General features: G+C 47.8%; 1 protein-coding gene across 1 annotated transcript in view; it reads right to left on the bottom strand.

Annotated features, from left to right (window-relative positions):
• The window catches only part of LPAR3 (lysophosphatidic acid receptor 3), a 56,419-nt gene extending 33,854 nt beyond the window's left edge, over positions 1 to 22,565 (bottom strand). Inside the window, 5 exon segments of the mRNA XM_079777769.1 lie at positions 21,817 to 22,248; positions 22,251 to 22,271; positions 22,274 to 22,457; positions 22,459 to 22,517; positions 22,520 to 22,565. Coding sequence (XP_079633895.1) covers positions 21,817 to 22,248; positions 22,251 to 22,271; positions 22,274 to 22,457; positions 22,459 to 22,517; positions 22,520 to 22,550 — 727 coding nt within the window. The 5' untranslated portion in view covers positions 22,551 to 22,565.
• Positions 22,566 to 22,765: the final 200 nt, after the last annotated feature.

Genomic DNA, 22,765 nt, shown 5'->3' with positions numbered 1-22,765 from the left:
AGTATTACATTCAAGAAAAATAATAAAGGTTTTAAACATCATTCTGAAGCTAATGCATTTTTTTGTTGTTAACCCTCACCCGAGGATATTTTTTCTATTGATTTTTAGAGAAAGTGGAAGGGAGGGAGGGAGGGAGGGAGGGAGGGAGGGAGCAAGGGAGAGAGAGAGAGAGAGAGAGAGAGAGAAGCATCAATGTGAGAGAGATTCATGGATTGGTTGCCTCCCGCACAGGCCTCTACCGGGGCCAGGGATTAAACCTGCAACCTAGGTATGTGCCCTTGACTAGGAATTGAACCTGAGACACTTTGGTGCACGCCAAATGCTCTAACCATTCAGCAACACCAGCCAGGGCTGGAGCTAAAGCTTTTTTTCTTTTCTTTCTGACATGTGGTAATTTTTAAGCATTAACACACTGAAAAGAACGTTCCCCAAAAGGATGGTGATCACAAAGTGACTGATTACTAACAGAAGTGGTTTTAACTGGCCCATAAACCCACCATGTTTTTGTACCCCCTTTCTTGTCTGTCAGGTTCTGTTTGGACTGGTTACTGGTACAGAGAATTAGTTCACCCCCAGGAGCAGTACATCGGCTTCTGCTGGGCCCCCAGCTTCCTGTTCATGCTACTGAAATGCCTTCATCTTGTCTTGGAAGTTTGGACTTCTTCCACTGAGCATGACAAGCACTTGAAAGGCCAAATCAACCAGCAGAAGCATCGAATCCAAAGCCCAGGATAGTAGAAATCAAGAGGTTTATCCCTATTGATCCTGTCCCATCTCCCACCAAACTACCCAATCGGGTCGCCTTAAAGAATCAATGAAGAACTGAATGACAAAATGCACTAATGCTACTTTTAATGGCGGTGCAATATAGAAGTACAGGTTTTACTAGCTTGAGCTGATAATAAGTTTTAAAAGGTGCCAAAGCATCTTTATATTTATAAAACTATTTACATTCTGAGCTCAACAGTTAGATGAACAAATTCTGTCACCTCTCTAGGTTTTATTTATTCCTAACTCATAAAATGAGGCTAGGAATTCTGGTCTTGTCTACTGCTCGGGGTTATTGGGTGGCTAAATCAAGTTCATAGGGCACATTTTGAAAACACTTTAAAACCATGAATTCCAAGAAGCCATTATGTTATTGTTTGAGTTTCTTGTTAGCATTATATTTAATTTACTCCTAAGAATACACTCCTGGAGGCTTTGTGTTATGACTTGTACAGGTGAGGAAAGTTGGGAGGAGAGAAATTAAGTTTCTCTCTTGGACAGCAGGACAGGAACCAAATACTCAGACTTTAAACCCTTGTGCCATCCCATTCCTCACCCAGAAAGAAGGTAGTTGATAAGGCTCTGTGAACTATGACCCCTCCAGGGTGAAAGGGACTGGATAGAGTCAGGAGCAGTAATGAGCACCCTTGGCACGGTATGTATGTTTCTTCTCCTGCAAACTGTGTCGGTCCATCATCACAGTTCATCTGTTAATTATGCTCAAATAAATGCTTTGATGCATCTAAAACCAGAAACCAGAACAGTTTAGGAAAACCTCTTTAGAATATTCAAGATTTTTTTAAAATATGAAAAAGTATTAGCTTTGAGGAAACGAACATGTCTTTACTTGGAGGAAATATGAGCCTTGTGGAAAGCAGAGGCAGTGATTCACTGCCCCAAACAGCGGAAAGGGAGACTCTATCCACCGGGAATTCCTAAGGGTTCGCTTGTCTCAGAGATGCTACTGTTATCTACAAACAAGGCGTACAAACAAGAGGGCCGGACAACATGTTCTATCTGGTCCACATAGCCACAATCCTAAAAGTTACTACTCTTCCCAAGGCTTCGAATAAGAGGGCCCCTTTCGAAATAAGGCAGGTGGGCTCCAATTCCCCCAGCTTCAAGCAAGCACATTTTAGCCCAATGTTACAAAGTTCTATTAATTTTCCAGCACCAGGGGTCTAGTAAGAAAATAAACAAGCTAGTAAGTTTGTTTTGATCATGAAAGATGATCAAAAACACTCCCCAGATAAATTTTCCTAAGTGTTGAAAAGGCATTTTACTGCTGTTTCAGGTATATAGTGGAAACGGTAGGCAACAACCAATTACCCTGCCCATAGATGTTATTTCTTAAAGAATAACTATTATTCTCTCTTCCTTGGGAGTGTCATCCAGGGATGCTTCACAGCAATAAAAGACTGTCTTCTAAAGACTTCTCTGCTTAGATAACTCAGCTCAATAAACATTTCTTGAGCCCAACCACGTACAGCGCTCTGTGCAATCTAAAGATAAATGAGATGCTCCAGTTCCTAACTCAAAAAAGTTCACCCAACACTGAGCTTTAAAGTTAGAAATGATGGGCCTAACCTGCACTTGGAAAGTTCCAGCCCCCATGCAATTTTTATTTCCCAGATGCTACACCCACAGGCTCCCGGGCCCCATTCAGACACACGGGTGCTGCTCAAAACTATAAACCTTGCCATCGGGTTAATTTTAGAAGTCCCTTCTCCCCTCTCATTTATAGCGACTTATATTTCTCTGCCTTCTCTCTTAATGACTTTTCCATAGGAAGCATTCTCTAACATACCGGTATTTTGGGGCAAGATTTCATTCCCTGCTTCCCTCAAGAGTGCAATAATACTGGAAGCACAGTTTGCGGGTCGTTGTGCGAGGTCAGTGAGAAGTCCCCTGGCGTTAGTAGTTTGAGCAATACTGTTTTCTCCTTCGGACCACACCATTAAATTGTTTTCATTACCCACAAAGGGATTATTGGTGTCAGCACAAATGAGATGTGAAACAAATTCAAACTGGCTCATTCCAACCTAACAAAATACTTTATTCCTAATAACTAGCAGAACAAAGCAACGACAAAAATGTGTTAAAGTCTCTTTATGATAGACAAGCAGAAAAGCGCAAATGTACTAAACAGATGCACCCAAATATGCAATTATGCAGTTTCAATGTGCGGAGAGTCTTGAGGGGCTACCCTGTGGTTTACTTTCCTAGAGACAGGATTGAGGAGGATTTTCCAAAGTTTTTTTTTTTTTAATATATTTTTATTGATTTTTTACAGAGAGGAAGGGAGAGGAAGAGAGAGTTAGAAACATCGATAAGAGAGACACATCGATCAGCTGCCTCCTGCACATCCCCTACTGGGAATGTGCCCGCAACCAAGGTATATGCCCTTGACCGGAATCGAACCTGGGACCTTTCAGTCCGCAGGCTGATGCTCTATCCACTGAGCCAAACCGGTTAGGGCAGATTTTCCAAAGGTTTTAAAGAAATGATAGCTTGTGTTCTCTAGGAATAGCAGAGATTCCGCCTGGGGCCTCTCTAAACCACCATTTTCTTTCTTCTTTCAGTTACTCAAATGTAAAACTCTGAAGCCAGCTGGATTCATCCTTTGCTGCTCCCCTCTTGCCTAATGTGTCTCCACCTCCTGAGGCATCTATCATTTTAATGTCTTTATTATTTTTATTATTTTTAATATATTTTTATTGATTTCAGAGAGCAAGGGAGAGGGAGAGAGAGAAACATCAATGATGAAAGAGAACCATTGATCGACTGCCTCCAGCACGCCCCCTACTGGGGATTGAGCCCACAACCCGGGCATGTGCCCTGACCAGGAATTGAACCGTGACCTGCTGGTTCATAGGTCAACACTCAACCACGGGGCCACACAGGCTGGGCCATTTGAATGTTTTTTAAATCCATCTTTCTTTCCCTTTCTCACTGTTTTCACAGTAGCTCTTGCCCCTCAAGGGTTTCTGCACGGATGAGGATATTCGGAACACCTCCGAAGTTTCTTCAAAATAGGCACTCGAGGGTTTGACCAGCAGTCCCCTGATTTAGAAGCTGGTCTGTGTGTGCAGGACGGGGGAGAACTTGTGCACACGTTCAAAATGCTGCCCGGAAGATCCTGACACAAAGCACCACACCCCCTCCTGAAACCACATTCCTACAAGTAACTGTCTGGGCCCTCTTTCCCCAGCCTCCAAACCAAGCCCTTGGAGCCAACAAGAGCCCATCTGTGATCAGGAGGAATCTGAGGAGCCCCAAGCCTCAGTTTAGCCCTAACACTGGCGTCTACTAGATCTTCACCCTCTAATTATGTCTCCATGGTAACCTGCCGGATACTCAGGGCTGCTGGGGCTGGGCCTCTCCCCCACTACTGTCACTCTCTCAGGCACCCGCAGGTCCTTCGGAGGATGTACCCACCCATCCTGATCCCCAGCCTGGCCCAGGTCAGGACCCAGGTTCCCACCACCTGCAGCTCCCCTGACCCTGACTTCCTGCTGACCCCAAGGGGCCTGTGGCACCTGGTTGTTGGAGGAAGTGGCATCTGTTGTCCCCAGATCTCCTGCCTGGACCCCAACCCTTCTTGGGTGGCCCTTAGGCATTATTCTGGGGCCCATGCTGCTGTGCTGCCCTCCAGGATCTGCCCTTTATACTGATGTGCCCATGGCACTCCCCCAGCTCTGCCTGAACCAGCAGGCAGGGCCTTTGTGCGCTGCCCAGATCCAGCCGGTTCCTTCCCTGCGGTGTGCGCTCCAGCAGCCCTGGCCCAGCCCGCCAGCCGCCCAGCCTCTCATCTGCTGCAGAGCTCAGACAGGGGCAGCTCGAGGGGACAAGTGCTTCCCATCCGAATGGGGCCGGCCCCACCTGTACTACGTCCTTAAGCTTCCATGCAGGTCCTGCCATCACTTTGTGACCCTTTCCTGGTCTGGAGGTGTTAGGGAAGCTCCGCCTAAGTAGGCCACCGGATCCCAGGGGCCATTTGTGAGAGGCCGGGGAATGACCTCACACGCCTAGGGAAAGCTCAGAGAGCTTTCTGGGAAACTCAGGAGGAGCCCCGGATGGTAGAGAATGCACTTCCTATGGAGACATGAGTGCTGTGAGCTTTACATCTAACCTTTCATGCCCAGCGTGTGAGAAGCTCTCTCTGCCCACTGCCCCCTGACTGATCAATATAAAACATGCATCAGTGCTCCAGTAAGTCTTTAAGGGACCTCAAGGCCTCTCTTGCAGAACCCTCAGGCCCTAGTCCACTCCCTTTCCCACTGTCCAAGGCGGCCCCTGGCTGATGAGCCCCATGCCCCCGCTCAGCTGTGTTCTCTGCACATCGGTGCCTAGTGAAGCCAGTCTCCGTATGATCCAGGAAGACTGCCCTCTCCTGAGGCCCTGCAGCCTCCTGAGGCTGTCCTTAAACCCCCAGTCCCAGAGCCTAACCCTAGGGGCTTCAGAGGGGCTGCAGGCCCCAGCGAACTCCTCAGTTTAGAGGTTCCATCCTCCTTTCCCAGATCCTAAAGACCACGGCCCATCCACCCACCATCAGTGAGGCCCTCAGGCTGAGCCCGCCATCGAGTTTCCCTCTGGGGCAGTCCTAGACCTGATCCCCCTTCTACCCCAGCAGAGAACTCTCCTGTTACCTCATTCCTGAGCTGAAGGGAATCCAAGAAAGCCTTCCACTTAAGAACTTCCAGACTGTCCCTGTGGGGCCCCAGGCTAGCCACAGTCCCTTCTCATATGACAGAAGTCCAGGATCCAGCAGGCAGTTCTCGGCATTGCCCCTGGGGACCACATTCAGAGAGGCTCCCGAAGTCGGGGCTGCACGATCCCTCGTTGTACAGAACCCAGCGAAGAAGACCAGGAGGCCTGAAGACTCTCCAGGTCCCGCCAGGGCTCCCCTCCCCGAACAGCAGGGAGCCTCAAAGCAGAAACATTTCTCCTCCAAGTAGAACAGATGGAAAAGAGTTACCGCCCCGGAAATGAACACTATCCTCTTGTCGGACCACCTACCTCTATGTCCTTCTGAGGGTCCATCCCGCGCTACTGAAGAGCCACAGTTTTAGCGTCTAAGCTGCACAGGGATTACGTTTGCACACCCAGAACAACTCGGGCTGCTGGCCACCTTGGTGTCCTCCACTGACTCCACTCTGAGACGCGTCCCTAAGTCTGCCGTGTGCCCTGAGACATACAAGGGGCCGTGCAGATCGCAGGAACTTGGCTTTTCCAGTGCTGAACCCTCACAAATAAACTCAGTGTAACTCCGCTGGAGCCCGGAGCCTGCAACAGAGCCTCAGGCTAAACGTAAGGAGCCCGGCATCCAGGAGCTTGGGACACGTCCTGGGAGGAAAACACCGGCTTCCCAAGGCAGGAGCCGGTCAAGTCACACGCAAAGTCCTGCTCTTTCCTCCGAGGCCCCGCTGTGGGGCGCTTGAGGTGGGCCCAGTCAGTTTATATCCAGTCTGGATATAACACTGTATTGCATAAGCCTCGATAAGCAGGCTCAGAACAGGCCCTGAGCAGGGGCCATTCCCTGACTCTTGGAGAACCCAGTTCGTCTGGGCTGTGAGTGGGAGCCCCGGACTGTCTCAGCCGCACAGCCTCAGTCTACTTCCTGCTGGTGCTCATGTGGGGATAAGGAGCCTCGCCCTGGACACAGGCCGCTGCCCTGGAGAAGACGAGGAGGCCCTAAGAAAATCCCTCTCACAGTCGAGGAGCTCGACCCTGAGACAACGCACCCGGCTGGCCCGTGTCACCCTGGGGAAGCGAACTGGATGGGACCTAAGTCCCCCAAAGTGCCCTGCATCGTAGTAACGTGGTCCTGGGCTAGGCCAGGCCGAGGGGCGCAGTCAGCAGCACAGCCAGCCTCGCCGTGGGTGGCCTCTCCGGTCACACGGGGCCCTGCACTTGGCTTAGCGCTCTGCTGTGGCCGTATTGACACCCTCAGTAATTTTATCTTTGAACTTGTTTTGTGTAAGTGTGACCTGATGGCACAACAGAGCCCGGGTGTGAGCAGAGAAGATGTGCAGAAGAAAGTAAAGAACTTGTATCTTGTATCTTTAGTGTACTTTTTTCCTGCCTTTTTTTTTTTTACAAGAGGCCCGGTCCTGTTAGCAACCCTGATGGAACCACTTCCCAAGTAACCAGCTAACCTGTGAAAGAGGGGATTAACGACATAATAATCACCAGGAACTCTCCGGCGATCCCTCAACCTCTAGTCCCAAAAGAAATAAAAAAAATAAGAATATGTTATGCCTTAGGGTCACTCACCAAGTCAATTCCAGTCCCAGGATTACCGGGTACCCTCTTCAAACTCACCCCGGCTCGAAGAAGTCCGTTGGTGAGAACCAGGACACAGGGGTCCTGCATCCCAGGAAGTGAATCGTGTTGTGACACCACAGGGTTAGTGAGAAGAGTCCTGAGTGGCCGTGGAAGCAGCCCTGTGGTCACAATCAGGACAAGGACAGAGGCTGGGGCAGCTGCGCCGTTCCTGCCCCGGGACCCACCCCGTGAATGTGTTTGCTAGTTCACTATGTAAACACTTCTTTTGAGTACTTGCTGTACTATGGCACTGTGGAGATGAAGATACACAGTCCTGTCCCTGACAAGAGATACGAGGATTTAGTGAATCAATGATAATAAAACGAGCTAAATATTTGTATGTATATGTAGAGCGTGCTATAGAAGCCCTGGATAATCAATGCTGCCTGAGGGAGGCAGAAAACATCTCAGGGAAGGATCCTGAAAGGTGGACAGGAGTGCCCCATCCATGCGAAGAAAAACCGAGAGGAGCATCAAGCCATCCCTGCACACCTGTCACCTGCAGAGTGGAGAGAGCTTGGCACGACAAAAGCATGGGCTGTGTGGGAAGGGAAGTGTTTGGAAAAGAGGCTGGGAACAGAACTGTGAAAAGGGCCTTGAAAACCAGCTAAGGAATCTGGGCTTTATCCAGTATGCAGGAGGAGCCAAGAAAAGATTAGACAGTGTTAACTGTGCTTTTTAGGAGGATGGTTCAGCTGGTGGTATGGAAGAAGGCCGGGGGCAGGTAAAACCAGAGGAGGGAATGCAGACAGAGACAGTGGTAAGCAACAGAATGGCGAGGCTTTGTCTAAGGGATGTGGTAGCATCTGAGACACCACTCCAGCAGACTTGCTCACTAACTGGATATAGGGAGAAAGAGCGGGGGGGGGGGGGGGGGGCGGGGGGGCTGTCAACGGTTCCATCTTGGAAGATGAGGCAGATGGGACCCACACTGCAGACATCCAATATAACACGTGGAGCAGGTTCATGGGGGAAGATGAAGGCTGCAGTGCCTGCAGGACGTCCAGGTGTTTGCGTGGGCAGCAGGCAGTTGGAAACAGAGCTCAAGAGAGAGGCTGAGGATGGAGACGCTGCTTTGGGGGGCACTCACTCAGAGGCGCTGGTCCACACCACAGGGGTGAGTCCGACCACCTCCAGAGAGCCTGGGGAGTCAAAGGAGCCAAGGGCAGCTCAGGGATGGCCAGAGATGCAAGAACCTGGCCAACAGATAGAGAAGGAACAGAACGGGGAAGAGGCCGTCCAACTGTAGCAGGCAGCCGCGCCACAGGGGAGTCAAGCAGGTCACTAAATTCGGCAACCAGGAGGGCTATGCTTCCTCAGCACAGTCTCCGTGGGGGCAGCTCGCCCACCACGGTTCCAGGTTTTAATAGGATAATAAAGGGAAGGAGACAGAGCAGTTAGAAAGGGAAGGGAGGGTCAGGGGCTATAAATATTTATATATTAAAACTAGAGGCCCAGTGCACAAATTTGTGCACCAGTGGGGTCCAGTGGGGTCCAGTGGGGTCCCTTGGCCTGGCCTGTGGGATTGAATCAAACCCAGCTCTCCAACATCCCCTGAGGGGTCCCGGATTGTGAGAGGGTACAGGCCAGGTCAAGGGACCCCACCAGTGCACAATCAGGGCCAGGGAGGGGTGCAGGAGGTTGGCCAGCTGGGGAGGGACCGCAGGAGGGCTCCAGGGCATGTCCGGTCTGTCTTGCTCAGTCCTGATCAGCCAGACCCCAGCAGCAAGCTAACCTACCAGTCATAGCATCTGCCCCTTGGTGGTCAGTGCACATCATAGTGACTGGTCGACTGCCCCTGGTGGTCAGTGCATGTCATAGCAACTGGTCGATTGTCTGCCCCCTGGTGGTCAGTGCACATCATAGCAAGCAGTTGAGTGACCTTAGCATATCATTAGCATATTACACTTTGATTGGTTGAACAGATGACCGGACAACCGGACACTTAGCATATTAGGCTTTTATTATATATGATATTTTATTATTTATCTGTTTGTTTTTCAACATCTTTTTTTTTTTTTTAATCCTCACCGGAGGGTATTTTTCCATTGATTTTTAGAGAGAGTGGAAGAGAGAGGGAAAGATAGAAATATTGATGTGAGAGAAACATCAATTGGTTGTCTCCTGCATGCACCCTGGATCCTGTAACGGAGGTACGTGCCCTTGACCAAAATCGAACCCGGGACCCTTCAGTCCACAGGCCGACGCTCTATCCACTGAGCCAAAACTGGTTAGGGCAGGGGATATATTTATTAATGGTCAAACATACAGAGAAGCAAAGATAAGGATGAGAACAGGCTCCTGGGGAGGCGGGAAGCAGTGCTCTCCAGAAAGCTAAAGGGAGGGACAGGGCCTGTGCAGGCTGGCTAAGCTGGTGAAGGGGCATGCATGCCAGATGACTCCTATGTTCTTGGCTAGAAGGAAGCAGGAAGGTGACATCAGCTGGGAGATGATAAAGGGCAAAGTTCAAAGGCTTTAAGGAATCTTAGGCCCAGCTGGGGTGGCTCAGTGATTGAGTGTCAACCTATGTACCAGGAGGTTCCGGTTCGATTCCCAATCAGGGCACATGCCCGGGTTGCAGGTTCAGTCCCTGATGGGGGCTGTGCAGGAGGCAGCCTATCGATGGTTCTCTCTCTCTATTGATGTTTCCATCTCTTTCTCCCTCTCCCTGCCTCTCCAAAGTCAACAAAAAAATATATATATTTTTAAAAAGGCATCTTAGTTTCCAAGGTGGAGACCTGCTTCAGGGTGGAGACCTGCTTCCCGCTTTCAGGTTTCCTGGACCTTGGTCAGTTGTTTATTCCATCTCTGCCTCCTGCCCGAGTTCCACAAGCTCACACCCCCTATCCTGCTCCCCTGCAGCTCCTGCTGGGCTTCCCCGGCTGCTCCTCCCTCTCTGTGTAGACTCAGCCTGTTGCTGACACATGTACCTTCCTGCAGCCTGCTATGACTGGCCAGCTCTGCCTCTCTCTGGCACCTAAGCCACCTACAACCCACAGAGCCCTGGGCCAATCCCAGCAGTCCCCATCATGATCTCTCTCTCTCTCTCTCTCTCTCTCTCTCTCTCTCTCTCTCTCTCTCTTCCATCTTCCTAAAACTGCTCTGCATCTAGCAACTTTCACCTTCCTCTCAACCCACCAGTACCCCCAAGATCCTACAGGTGCTCTCCATTGCCAGTTACAGCAGTTTAGCTGTGGGATGAAGAATGGCCACCGACCTATTAAATTCAGCCTGCATAACATTTTAATAAAAATCGAATCTACCCAGTTAGTCACATGTGCCACCCTTTTTACGAAGATGCTTCAGCTGGTGGCACGGAAGAAAGGAATGTGTTAAGATAATTAACACATCCATCACCTCACATAGTTAATTCTGTTTATTTTGTTGTTTTTGCATCATACCCACCTCAGGCCCAATTCACAAACACAAGGTGTCCACCTGCTCTCCGCAGGTGTTTGACAATAAAGTCCACACAATCTTAGGATTTAAGGCCTTCTATCCTCTGACTCCAGAATGCCTCTCAAACCACATGGCATTATGCAAAGCCCTTATTCCAGAAGTCAGTCTGCCCTGTCCCCCCTTTGCACTCCTGGCCTTGGCCAGGTCTCCCTAGCTATGTGCATGCCTGTCTCCCACCCTACCTCTCCTATCTGCATGCCCTCTCCTCTGCACTTGTCATACTAAGATCTGGCTCAATCCTACCTCTTCAAGGAGGCCTCTATAGACCATCCACAGCATTTTTTGCCTGGACTCCCCTCACTTGTGGTAGGCAGTTAGACAGACATGATGATAGCAGAGCAAGCATGATGGGCCAGGCACAGAAGGTCACCAGGGTAGAAAGCCCCAGGTGTCCAGCAATGGGCAATGGAAGGGTGGGACCTTGACCCCAGGGTGACTTTTCCTCCCCTAGCATATTGCTGATCTTGACGTTTGGACCCCCTGACCTTTTCCTCCCTAGAGATAACATCTGGGCCTCAGTTGTATTTCAGCTCCAGGCCCAGAAAAGCAGCAAAATCAGACTAGCGACCCCATCCATGGTTGACCTCAGGACCAGCTGCATTGAATAATGACCCCCTGCCTTGGCCAACCAGTCAATAAGGGGAGACCACAACCCTGAAAGGACACACCTGGAAAACTGCTGAATATTCTACTGAGATCTTCCCCTGGGACCTCCCCTAAACTCTCCGCCCTTAAATCCTTTAGGGTGGAGGGCCCAATAGCTCTCCCCACGGGGAGCATACCTGTGTCTGTCCCTTCCCCTTCCCGTTCCCCTTCTCTCTCCCTGCCCCAGGCATCACCATTGGCTTCCTCACTCCCAAGCTCCAAGGGCCTTCCCTTTACCTCTACAAGTTGTTTCCTAAGCCCATTTATTCTAGGAATTACTTTTTCTGCCTCTGTGACTTACCAAATAAATGTTCTCTTGTTTGGGTCTTGGCTCTGAATTCTTTCCCAGCGGGAAGTCAAATGCCAAGGCTGTTGAACCCACTGCCAGTCTGACGCCAGGGGTCTAACATCTGGTGCCGTCCCCGATGCCTACAACTTGACGCTTGTGTATATATTTTTGTTATCGTTTCTTTTGGTAAGTTGCCTATTTCCTCAGATAAGCCTATAAAAAGGATCCCTTATAAGTTGTAGATACGAAAGGCCACCTGGAGCAGATCTGCCTCTGAGTAATCTATCTCGCACATGAGCCAACCACTGACTCACAGACCTTGGTCGTCTCCTGAGAACCGTAAAACATGAGAACGAGCACAGATGCAGAGCCTTCGGGGCAGAGGCCGCATCTTTAGTTTGTATAACTGACTAAAACCTGGTAGGTACTCTATAAATGTTTATGATGAATAAGTACAAAAAGCAGAAATCTCTTCTTGTTCCGAAAACATCAAGGCTAAAACAGTCCCACTGGTGGGCAGTAAACTCTGACTTGATGGAAACAAACAATCCCTGTTGTGTACCGCTGTCACACAGGCGTCCGAGGCCAGGTGCCTTACACTGAGGCTAGAAGGGACAGCCACTAGGAGAAGCAGGAACTAGGAAGACCAGAGCTCTGGCCACACACTAGCAATGACTTACAAGGTGACCTTGGGCAAATCTCTCAGCAGCTATTGATTCTTCAAGGAAACGGGATCCTTCCTCCTCACACTCTGCAATTATAATGACCATCTGGTGGGGAGGGAGAGCAGGTGGCTGGACCAGAGGGACAACTCTCAGAACAGGGAGAAGGGCTGCTCACCTGTGGTGTCCCCAGCCAACACTACGGGTTCGCCTGCCCTTTCTCCCAGCTTCTCTGTGGACCCCTGGGTCTGTGACAGGCTGGGATTCCAGCAAACACCCTTTATTCCCTACTCCCACCCAACCTGTGTGCTTGTTACCCACTAGATGCACAGTCCCCAGCGGATATTTTACAAGTACAAACAATATTGGCACGGATTTGATAAAATTCTACCAAGGGGTCAGCACGCACCAGGCTATTCCAGGTGTTAGCCTGGAGGTGTGACAGGTGATAACCCCACTCTCCTTTGGCAGAAACGGAGGCCCTAGGAGCAGGCATTCCTGAGTTCTGGAACCCTAAGCCTCCCAGGAGCCTGGGTGTTGGCAGCAGGGTTGGATGTCGCTGGGTAATGGAACTTCTCTGCCAAGTGACAAGCCAGAGAAAGACAAACACCGTATGCTACCTCTTATATGTGGAGTTCAAAGCAAAGAAAGAAGCCAATTTAAAAAAAAAATGGAATGAAAACCCCTGTAGGAGCTTGAGGATACTGATAGGTTGAGAGGAAGGTGGGAGTTGCTAAATGCAGAGTAGAGTGGTGGTTGTCAGGGTTGCGGGGAGGGGAAATGGGAGATGTAGGTCAAAGGGCACAACATTTCAGATATAAATTCTGAGGATCTCATGTACGACATGATGAGCATGGTTAATAATATGGTACTGTTTACCTGCAAGTTGCTGAGAGTACAGAGTAAGTATTCTCACCACAAAAGCAACAACAAAATAAACAGAATTAACTATGGGAGGTGATGGATGTGTTGATTACCTTAATCTTGGTAATCATTCCACAATGTACATGTATATCAAATCATCATGCTGTACACTTTAAATATATACAATTATACCTATCAATTATTTCGGGGGGGGGGGGGGGGAGGGAGAGATAGAATTTGAGAAGTGTTTCTTTACCCTGCACCCAGGCAATATGGTATTCAATCATTGTCCCGGATGAAGAGGAGGGTTTCAAGTTTCTAAAAAGAGGAAAAGCTAGAAAGAAAGTTCTGAAGGAGGAAGTGTGATTGGAGTGGAACGAGAGGAGTAGGACTGAAGGGGTGTGTGGAGGAGATGGAAGGAAGAAAGCAGAGCAGTGATTACGCTGGAAACAAGGATGGCGATTTGGAAAAATGACTTCTGCTCTGACTCACAGGGAGGCATCTGCAACCACGAAGCAGGAAAAAGAAGAACCAACAGCCAGGCCTGAGATAAAGGGCTACAGACAGCAGAGGAGAGGCTGGGGCGGAACTAAACCCGTGGGGGTGGAAGTTGTCAACAAGTGGAGACAATCTGAAAAGGTGGGATGCGGTGGCGGGCAACAGTGGGTTTTGTTTTTTTAATTTGAAGCTGTCTTCCTTCTAACACGAGACAATGAGGTTTCTCCGTCACTACCCTCCCCCTCGGAATGGAGGGGTCTGTCAAGCAGAATCGCTAGGAGCAGCCATTGGAAGGAGGTTATGTTTGCACTCACCCATTCACCGTTTGCCCTGGAATAAATGCCTCTCTCCCTCAAGGCCCTTGTCCCTGCTGCGCTGTCCTGAAGCACACAAAGGTGCTCCTTGGATTCGCTGTTTCAAGACAAAAGTATGAACACCCTGGACTCAGTGTACTCAGGATTGGTGCCTGGGCAGCTTGACGGTGAAAAGAATGAAGCATTCTGACATGACTGCACAGCAACACGGCAGCTCCTGTGTGCCAACCATCTGATCGTCTCACTCAGCACTTCCCAAGGCAAAGCTTTCCCTTTTTTTTTTTTTTTTAACAGATATCTGATTACTAAGGCATGCAAGGCAGCAAACACTGAAAGCAGGCTTCTGTGATACAGAAGCCACTGTAAGTCCACAAAAGCTGAAAGCAAATGTTCAGAATTCCCAGGGGCTCTGGTTAGCATCTTTGCACTCCTGGTTCCTGCATGTGTGTGCATGTGTGTGCACGTGTGCATGTGTGGGTGCATATATGTGTACCCCCCTCCCTTTTTTAAATGGAGCAAGGACAATTCATTGATGAAGGTCAGAAACAGAAACTGAAGTATAAAAGGTCTGGGTTCCGGACCCCATTCTGTTCTGACAAAGGTTAAATTTCCAATCCTAGTAGAGATGGTAATAGTACCTGACTAACTAGGCATCCTGGTAGGAGGCATTAGCAAGATGAGGACAGTTTCTTATGAGGACTGTCTCAGAGATCCACACACAGGTGCTGGTGCTGTGTTACAAGATTTTTATTAAGCTAACACTTGATAGCCAGGATCTCGCTTATAATTTTTCTTTCATAAATGTTGCAAAAGTGGAATCATTAACAGAATTTCCCTGGGGGTAGGGGTGGTGGTGACCACATGTTCAGATTGGCCCTGGTCCCGTGGAACCAAGCTGGTGCCATTCGCCAGCTGTCTGGCAGCCTCTGCAAAGCACACCCAGTTAGCTTCCTCCAGGCTACCTGTGTCCACTTTACAAAACCTGCCACCAGGATGGCACCACCAGCAGGTCTCTAGTCCCCATCCTACAGTGCCTGTGACATCATCCGGGGAAAGGACACTCTGCTTGGATTCTGGGCAAGGCTCTTCAGGGTCAAACGAAGGCCTAAGACAGTGATGGGCAACCTTTTGAGCTTGGTGTGTCAAACTTCGCCAAAAAACTGAGCATAACTCGGGTAGTGTGTCACTTTGAGGAAAAAACATTATTTCGCAAATGTTTCATCCTCGGCATGCGGCCACCTCAGTGGCCGCGTGTCATCAGAAATGGCTACGCGTGTCAGTGCTGACACGTGTGTCATAGGTTCGCCATCATTGGCCTAAGAAGAGTAGCTTACACTCCTTAGCACTTACTGCTTATTATGTGAGTTGCTTAGTACTTACTGTGTGCCAAGCACCACACTAGGTACTTTGTGTGTGTTATCTCATTGTACTCCCCAAACCTGGCCAGGCCAGAGGTACTGCTATCATCCCCATCTAACGGAGGGGGAAGCGGGCAGGCACATTGTTCAGCATCACACAACCTGGAAGTGGCAAGGCCAGAATTTAAATCTGGGTCCCCCCCCCCCCTACTCCAGGGCCCCTCCGCTCAACATTTACTTCAATGAACATATGGTTTGAAGACTGGAGCTGTGTCAGGCCTGGGATATAATGTCATGACTGTTACTACCATGCTGCAACATCTTAAAACCAATCAAGGGCGAGCTAAAACTTGAGCGATCAAGTGACTCTACTGAAATAACCTTAACTAAGAATCAAGGGACATACAGGCTCTATACCCCATTACCTGGCTCGATGCTGCTCTAGCCCTGTCACTTACAAGAGGCTGCTAACTAACCTTGAAGAGTGGGGTCCTGGGGCCAAACTGCTGGGACTCTAATCTCAGCTTTCTTTCTAATCTCGGGCAAGACACCGAACCCCTCTGGGCCTCAGTTTCCTCATCTGGTAATAATAACAGAACCTCCCTCCTTGGACTGTCATGAAGATGAAATGAAATAGAACATGTAAAACGCTCAGAGCCACATTGAGCCCACAATGAGTATTAACGATAATTATTTGTACCAGTCAGAGTCTACGGGCAAGATGCTTTATACCCGAGTTTCCCCATCTATAAAACAGATGGGCAGAGCTGCTATGAGGATTAAGTGAAATAAAATCCTGAAAGCATGTCACATGCAGAGCTCCTTGCGGTGGGCACTCGGAAATGTTCATTTGTTTTCCTCTTCCCAGGGTAGCACTCTCACGTGGTCTCCTGAGACCTGTCTCCTGTGTTATAAAGCGAGACGCCCCCTCATTCCGGACCCCCCTCATTCTGGCTCTGACATGACCTCACAGGCAGGTCATGTCAGAGCCAGAGCAGGCCAATGGCCCGGCTGCATGTGAAGTAACCTGGGTCCTACTTATAGTTCCAGCTTTTGGAAAGCCACATACCTCCCCTAAACCTTGACTTCCTTATTTATTCAACCTATGATAATCTCAGCAAGTGTGTTACAGACAGCGTGCTGCACGTTAGAGATGCAAAGATAGATAAGACACAGTCCCTGACTTCAAAGAACACACATTCTAGTTAAAGATAAAGGCAGGTAAACAATGAAGTGCATTCATTGCGGTATAGACAACACACAGGTGGCCCCAAGGAGGGAGCCATCAGATTTACTGAGGCAGGGCAAGGAAAGATTCAGGGAAGGCAGGCCCTGGTGCTGAGTCTTACAGATGAATGGGAGTTTCCCAGGCAGAACCAGAGGAAAGGTATTCCAGCAAGTGCAGAGGCTTAGGGATGCACAACGAGGAACTGTCAATAATTAATTATGGCTGAGTACAGGGTGCATCTAGGGGAGTGGCAGCAAAACAGGATAACATCATCCCCACTTCCCTTGCAGGATTTCTGTGAGGCTTGATGAGAACAATGCCTTAAAACACTGAAAGGGACACCATGTTACAGAAATGTCATGTATGGTTGTTAGGAGTACTCTAGCAAGGCTCCTTATGGTACTAATCTCACCCATTTCCCAGCATGAGAGCTCCGAATATTATTTCTTCTGTTACCACCACCTTACCTCCTTCCTCTCTCCCCTGAGAGAAGACAAACAGGAGTTAGTATTGATCTGAGTGGAGAGGTGGGAGGGAGGAATGAGAAGAAAAGTGTCCAGCTCTTTCAATTACCACAGATCTTTTGAAAGCCCCTTACCTGTAATGTTTCTCATGTCATAAAGGAGTTCAGTTCTTTATTGGCCAAAAAGGAAACCTTGACCCTAAAACCATGACATTTTAGACATTCTTGACCATAACCCATAGTAAGAAATACATTTTATACCATAATCCATCACACACACACACACACACACACACACACACACACACTCACACACACACGTTATAAAACAGTGTCAGTTACAATCTCCAAACTGATTTCATTACTTGACACTTTGAAAAACACCTATAGTTTGAAAAACACCACCCTAAGAGACAGGAGGGTTCATGGAAGATTTCAAAAGTGTAATTCACGAATCCCTTAGACTTTTTGTTTCTTTTGCATTTCAAGTCATTGCAAAATAGAAGCAAGTCCAGCCCATTGTCTGGGAAACAAACCATTGGTTTGCACAGTTCACTTGGCGCTGTGCTGAAGGTACAGGAGAGGTTTCCACGGGGGGTTCCTCGTGTGTTTGGTTGCTGCAGATGATTAACATGTTGACAAGCAGAATTCCAAAACACAGGACTCTCTCTTGGGCAGGGCCTTGGTGCCCTGTGGAAAGTACGATCCTATGTCCCCAGTGCCTTTTCGACGAGAACATTCAATAAACAACTTCTTTCACGTACAGGGCCCATCACACTTCATAACCCAGGAGTGAGCAAGCACTCTGCCCCAGGGCTGCTGAAATGGGAACACGATGACTAGATGCCTTTCCAATCATGCACAGATTTAAAATTCACAGCACCATCCTCACAGATTCCACCTCCCTCAGTGAGGAAAGAATCTGCTCCCTATTGAGCTCTGCATGCCTTTGTGTCCAACCAGAATCCTAAAGCTGGAGAGAAACACAAAAGTCTTCTGGTCTACCTCTCCTTCCAAAGAGGATGGCCAACTAAATTTTTCCAGCTCACAGATGAACTATTTCCCATTGTACCACAACATGCATCTGTGCTCCTAAGGGATTTCCTGGTGGTACTGCAAAAGCTTTAGATGTTTCTACCATCACACTTTTGATTATACTGTTTCTCCTACTTAGAATGTTTTCCCTTCCTGCCCATACAAACTCCATTTATTTTTCCAGATCACATCCCAAGCGCTCTAAGAAGTCTTCCCCAAATTCTACAGACCTCTCCATCCCTCCCCCTTTCTCTGAAATGAATTCATGCAACCTTTTGCCTCTTAGATGCTGTTAATATATAGGCATTGACTGACTTTCTAATATTTAAAAGGTGTGTTTATAAGAAAATTTAATCTTAAATTAACCTTTCTTACAACATACATAGCAAGGAGTCAATAGAAAGGTTTAGTATTTTACTATGAAGCTATTTAAATCAGGTAATCATTATAGAAATAAACATTAAGTTATTAATTTCCACATACTCAGAACCAGCGACAACAATAATGGTAGATGCCAGCACTGTTGATTTTTCTAATATACTATCACATGGAAAACACTTGTCTCAGGCAACTGAATTTTTTCATGTATCAGACAGCAACTGAGCGGCTTCCTCCCTGAGCGGACGCTATGGTAGATGCTTCCAGGGAAGAAGACTCTGTGCTTGATACACAGTCACTCCACAGAATTCTGCATCAGCTTTGGTGACTTTTGGTTATAACAGGATCATTGAATTTTATAACATTGAAAGAACTTAAAGATTCTCTGTTTCACCTCAGATGAGGAAATTTAACCAAAAAAGGTGAGCGAATGTGCTTCAGATCACCTTTGTAGAAAATGACAGAGTTGAAGTTAAAACCCAAACAAATCTTCTGTTATCCAAAGAAATCAGCTCAAAACCTCAGACCACCTAGCTCTTCAGTTTCACTTCCCCGGCCCCCAGACTTCCCGTCTTCCAGCAGATCCCTCGGTCTGACCACGGAGGAACTTCCCCAAGTCAACACCAAACTGTCTTCCTCTCATCAACCAATTCCCTGATGTTGTTCCATCTCAATGCCACGACTTCTCTTATCCTGCTGGGCAATTTCACTGTTTATTCCAGTGTTTCCCTTATCCAATACCGCACCTACCAAAACCACACGGCTGGTTTATTTTAAACCCTTCCGTATGGTCCAGACAAAGTTACCTACGAAACCAAAGTTCGTGACTATGACCACATCGCAAAGAGTCCTACTCTCTCTACCTAGGATTATAGAAGTTTCTTCTAGCTCATGCTGCATGTGAATACCATACGCTGAAAAAGTTAAGTTTTCTCCTTAATCGGGCAGGTAGTTGCTCAAGACACAAAGCCAAGCAAACAATTATGTTTGTAAGTTAAGCAGGAAAAGCATCCGAGTCCATTCACACTACCAGTAAATAACAAACTTAACTCTTTACCAAAAATACCTTCTCTCGCTCAAGAGTGGAACCATTGGTTAACCAACCCCCCGTTTTCTTATTGTTGTCTATGTTCTTGTCAAGGCACTCAGAGAAGAAGGAGGTGGTCAAAGCAGAAGACAGGACAAAGATGAGACCCGTAAAAAGTCCAAACAACCAAAAGTAGTTGCAGAGTATGTTAAACATGTGGACTCCAAAGGCCGACTGGCCATCTTGGTTCCACCAGTAACAGCCAAATGGCCCTGGGCATACTGCTTGAACTCTCTGCTTAGTTTCCTCATCTGGAAAATAGGGTAATAGTAGTACCTACCTCACAGGGTTGCCATGAGCATTAAACCAGTTCATACATGTAAAATACTTAGGGCAATGTTTGACACATATGAAACACTACATAAATATTAGTTAACTAAGCCCTAGCTGGTTTGGCTCAGTGGATAGAGTGTCAGCCCATGGACTGAGAGGTCCTAGGTTCAAATCCAGTCAAAGGCACATACCTTGGTTGCAGGTTCCCCGGCCTGGTCGGGGTGCATGCAGGAGGCAACCAAACAACGCTTCTCTCTCACATCAATGTTTCTCTCTGTCTCTCCCTCTCCTTTCCACTTTCTCTAAAAATCAATGGAAAAATATTCTTGGGTGAGGATTAATAATAATAATAATAATAATAATAATAAATATATAAATAAATAAATATTAGTTAACAAAAATAAATCCTGAGTTGGAAATTATTTTAACTTTCACGCTGTGTGTCTGCTGATCTGCAAATCTTACTAGGAGTTTTAGGACATAGAAACATTATGATGGTTCCCACACCACACTGCAGACACCCTATATCCTCTAATGTGGATTGTTTCCTGAGAACTCATTTTTTAATTCCTTTACATTGGGACTTGCCTGGAATACATTCCTGGGTCTCTCACTAACAGTCCCCATTGCTGCAGCCATAGTGAGGAAAGGCCTCCTAACTTCAAATACAAGGCCTGTGAAACCACAAAGGTGTCTGCCCACACATCCCAAATTCAACCTGTGACCCAGGCCTGGAATTGGGGGACAACAAGCCATCTACCTTAGGAAAAGCAAAATGAAGGGAACATTCTTTGCACCGAATGTGTCTTCATGGTACAGGGCTCACAGGTCAAAGCAAACTTCTCAGGTTGTCCTAAATCCTCCCCTCCATTTCCTTATTCATTTTGCTCAGATCGGGCTCTTGGCTACACTAAATTCAGTCTTCTCAAGGTCACTATAATACGACCGCTCTGCTAAACCCCGTAAGCTCATCGGACTCGGTCTCTCAGGAGGACTCCACTGCTGATACTGCCTATCCTCCAGGGCTTCCCGCGCTTGGCTTCTGGGCCACCACATTCTCCCAGGATTCCTGGCTACTCCTCTGGGGCTCCTTCACTGGCTATTCCCTGCCTCCCCTCCTCCTCACATTGGAGTGTCCTGAGGCTCATTCCTGGATCTTCTTCTCATCTCCATCCAGCATTTCTTCCCTAAGTGACTCTCCAATATAGATCTCTAGCCCATACTTAATCCTGAACTCCTCATTCATACATCCAACTGCCTACTCAGTGACTCCACTGAGATGTCTAATAGGATCCTTAACTTAGTTTGTCCAAAACCAAACTCTTGGCCTTGCCCCCAATCTCCACCTCTCTGTCTTCCCCACCTCAGTAAATAACACTCTCCACCTTCCCCTCCTCTTCTCACTTCCTTCATACCTTATCAGTCAGCAGATCCTATCAACTCTACCTTTAGAAACATCAAGAATCTGTACATCATACCTCATCACCTCCAATCTGCCCTCTGGTCCCCAGCACTATCATCCCTCCTGAGTACTGAAGTACCCTCATAAGACATTCTCTCGCTTTTGCCCTTGCCCCACTGTAGTATTTTCTCAAAACAGCAGCCAGAGAGAGGCCATTAAAACCTAAGTAGGATCATGGCATAGTCCTAAATAATCTGAGTTGCTCCATTCTACCCTTATGTCTCTGACCCAATCTCCTCCTACTCTCCCGAGTTCACGCCACTCCTGCCACACTGGCCTCCTTCTGTTCAGGCCCCTTCTGCTTGGAATGCCCTTCCCCACCCATGAGCTTGGCTCCCTCAACACCTTCAGGTCTCTGCTCAAAAGTCATCCTCTAGATGGAGCCGGCTCTCACAGTGCTTTTTAAAACTGCAAACTATACCTGCTTAGCACGCCTCATCTCCCTTCCCTGCTTTAATTTTCCAGTAAGAGTCATCAACCTCTTATTTTATGTTATTTTAAAATTTTTATACAATTATTTTATTTCTCCCTATTAGAATACTCATTTTGTCTCCCCCTACTAGTGTATAAGCTGGAGGCAGGTGGAGATTTATATCTGTCCTTGCTTACTGCTGCATTCCTACTACCTAGTAAGTGCCTTATATACAGCAGATACTCATAAGTATGTGCTGAATGATGGGAAGAATGATTCACTGGCTCTTCTTACCTAAGACAGTCCTCACTGTCTTCATTAGCTTCATGGGGGTCCTCCGGCGGCTGATGGAGCCACTGGTATGTGGGGACAAGACGTTGGTTTTCCTCTTGACGTACATGTAGATCCGCAGGTACACCACGACCATGATGAAGAAGGCCACGAGGTTGGACACAGTCCAAAAAATGAGGTAACTCCTGCTGTAAATGGGGGCCAGGGAAGAGCAGGTAGAGAGGTCACAGAGGCAATTCCAGCCCAGTGGTGGGGACCGCCCCATAAAGATGGCAATGGCCCAGACAAACAAAATGAGCAACGTCACCCTCTTTTTGGTCAGGTTGCTGTGGACCCGCATCCTCATGATTGACATGTGCCTCTCCACGGCAATCACCAGCAAATTGGTCAGGGAGGCAGTCAAGCTAGTGTCCAGAAGCCCCTGGCGGAGAAACAGCGGTTGACGGTCAAAGTTTTGAAACGGGGCCAGTGTTGAACATCAGGAATACATAGGCAATTCCGGCAAAGAAATCTGCAGCAGCTAGGTTAGCCAACAGGTAGTAGAAGGGGAAATGAAACTTTCTGTTTTTAATCACCGCTGCGATGACCAGAGAATTAGAAAAGAAAATAAACAGGCAGAAAAATGTTCCAACACATAGAACAATCCACAAGCTTCGTTCCTGTCCAGTCATCGGCAGTGTCACTGTTGCTTCTATTATAAAAAAGTCCATCTGCTTATCATAGTGACACTCATTCATTGTGGAGAAGAACTGAACATCCTAGAAAGAAATTTAAAGAAGAAACAAATATCACTCTTTGCAAAATCAATCAATAAACCACCCATTTGCCCCTTGTCTGGCCAGTTTCTCTCAAGCCTTCCAATCTCAGTAAATGTCCCTTGCTCCAGGACCCAACCCTGACCTCCTATCACAGCATTTATCTCATGCATGGGTAATTGTTGTCTGTTTCCAGG

This window comes from Cnephaeus nilssonii (assembly GCF_951640355.1).
Source record: "Cnephaeus nilssonii genome assembly, chromosome: 7".
In the NCBI taxonomy this organism is placed as follows: Eukaryota; Metazoa; Chordata; class Mammalia; order Chiroptera; family Vespertilionidae; genus Cnephaeus; species Cnephaeus nilssonii.
Note: the sequence above shows the minus strand (reverse complement) of the source record. Positions and strands in the feature narration are given on the sequence as shown.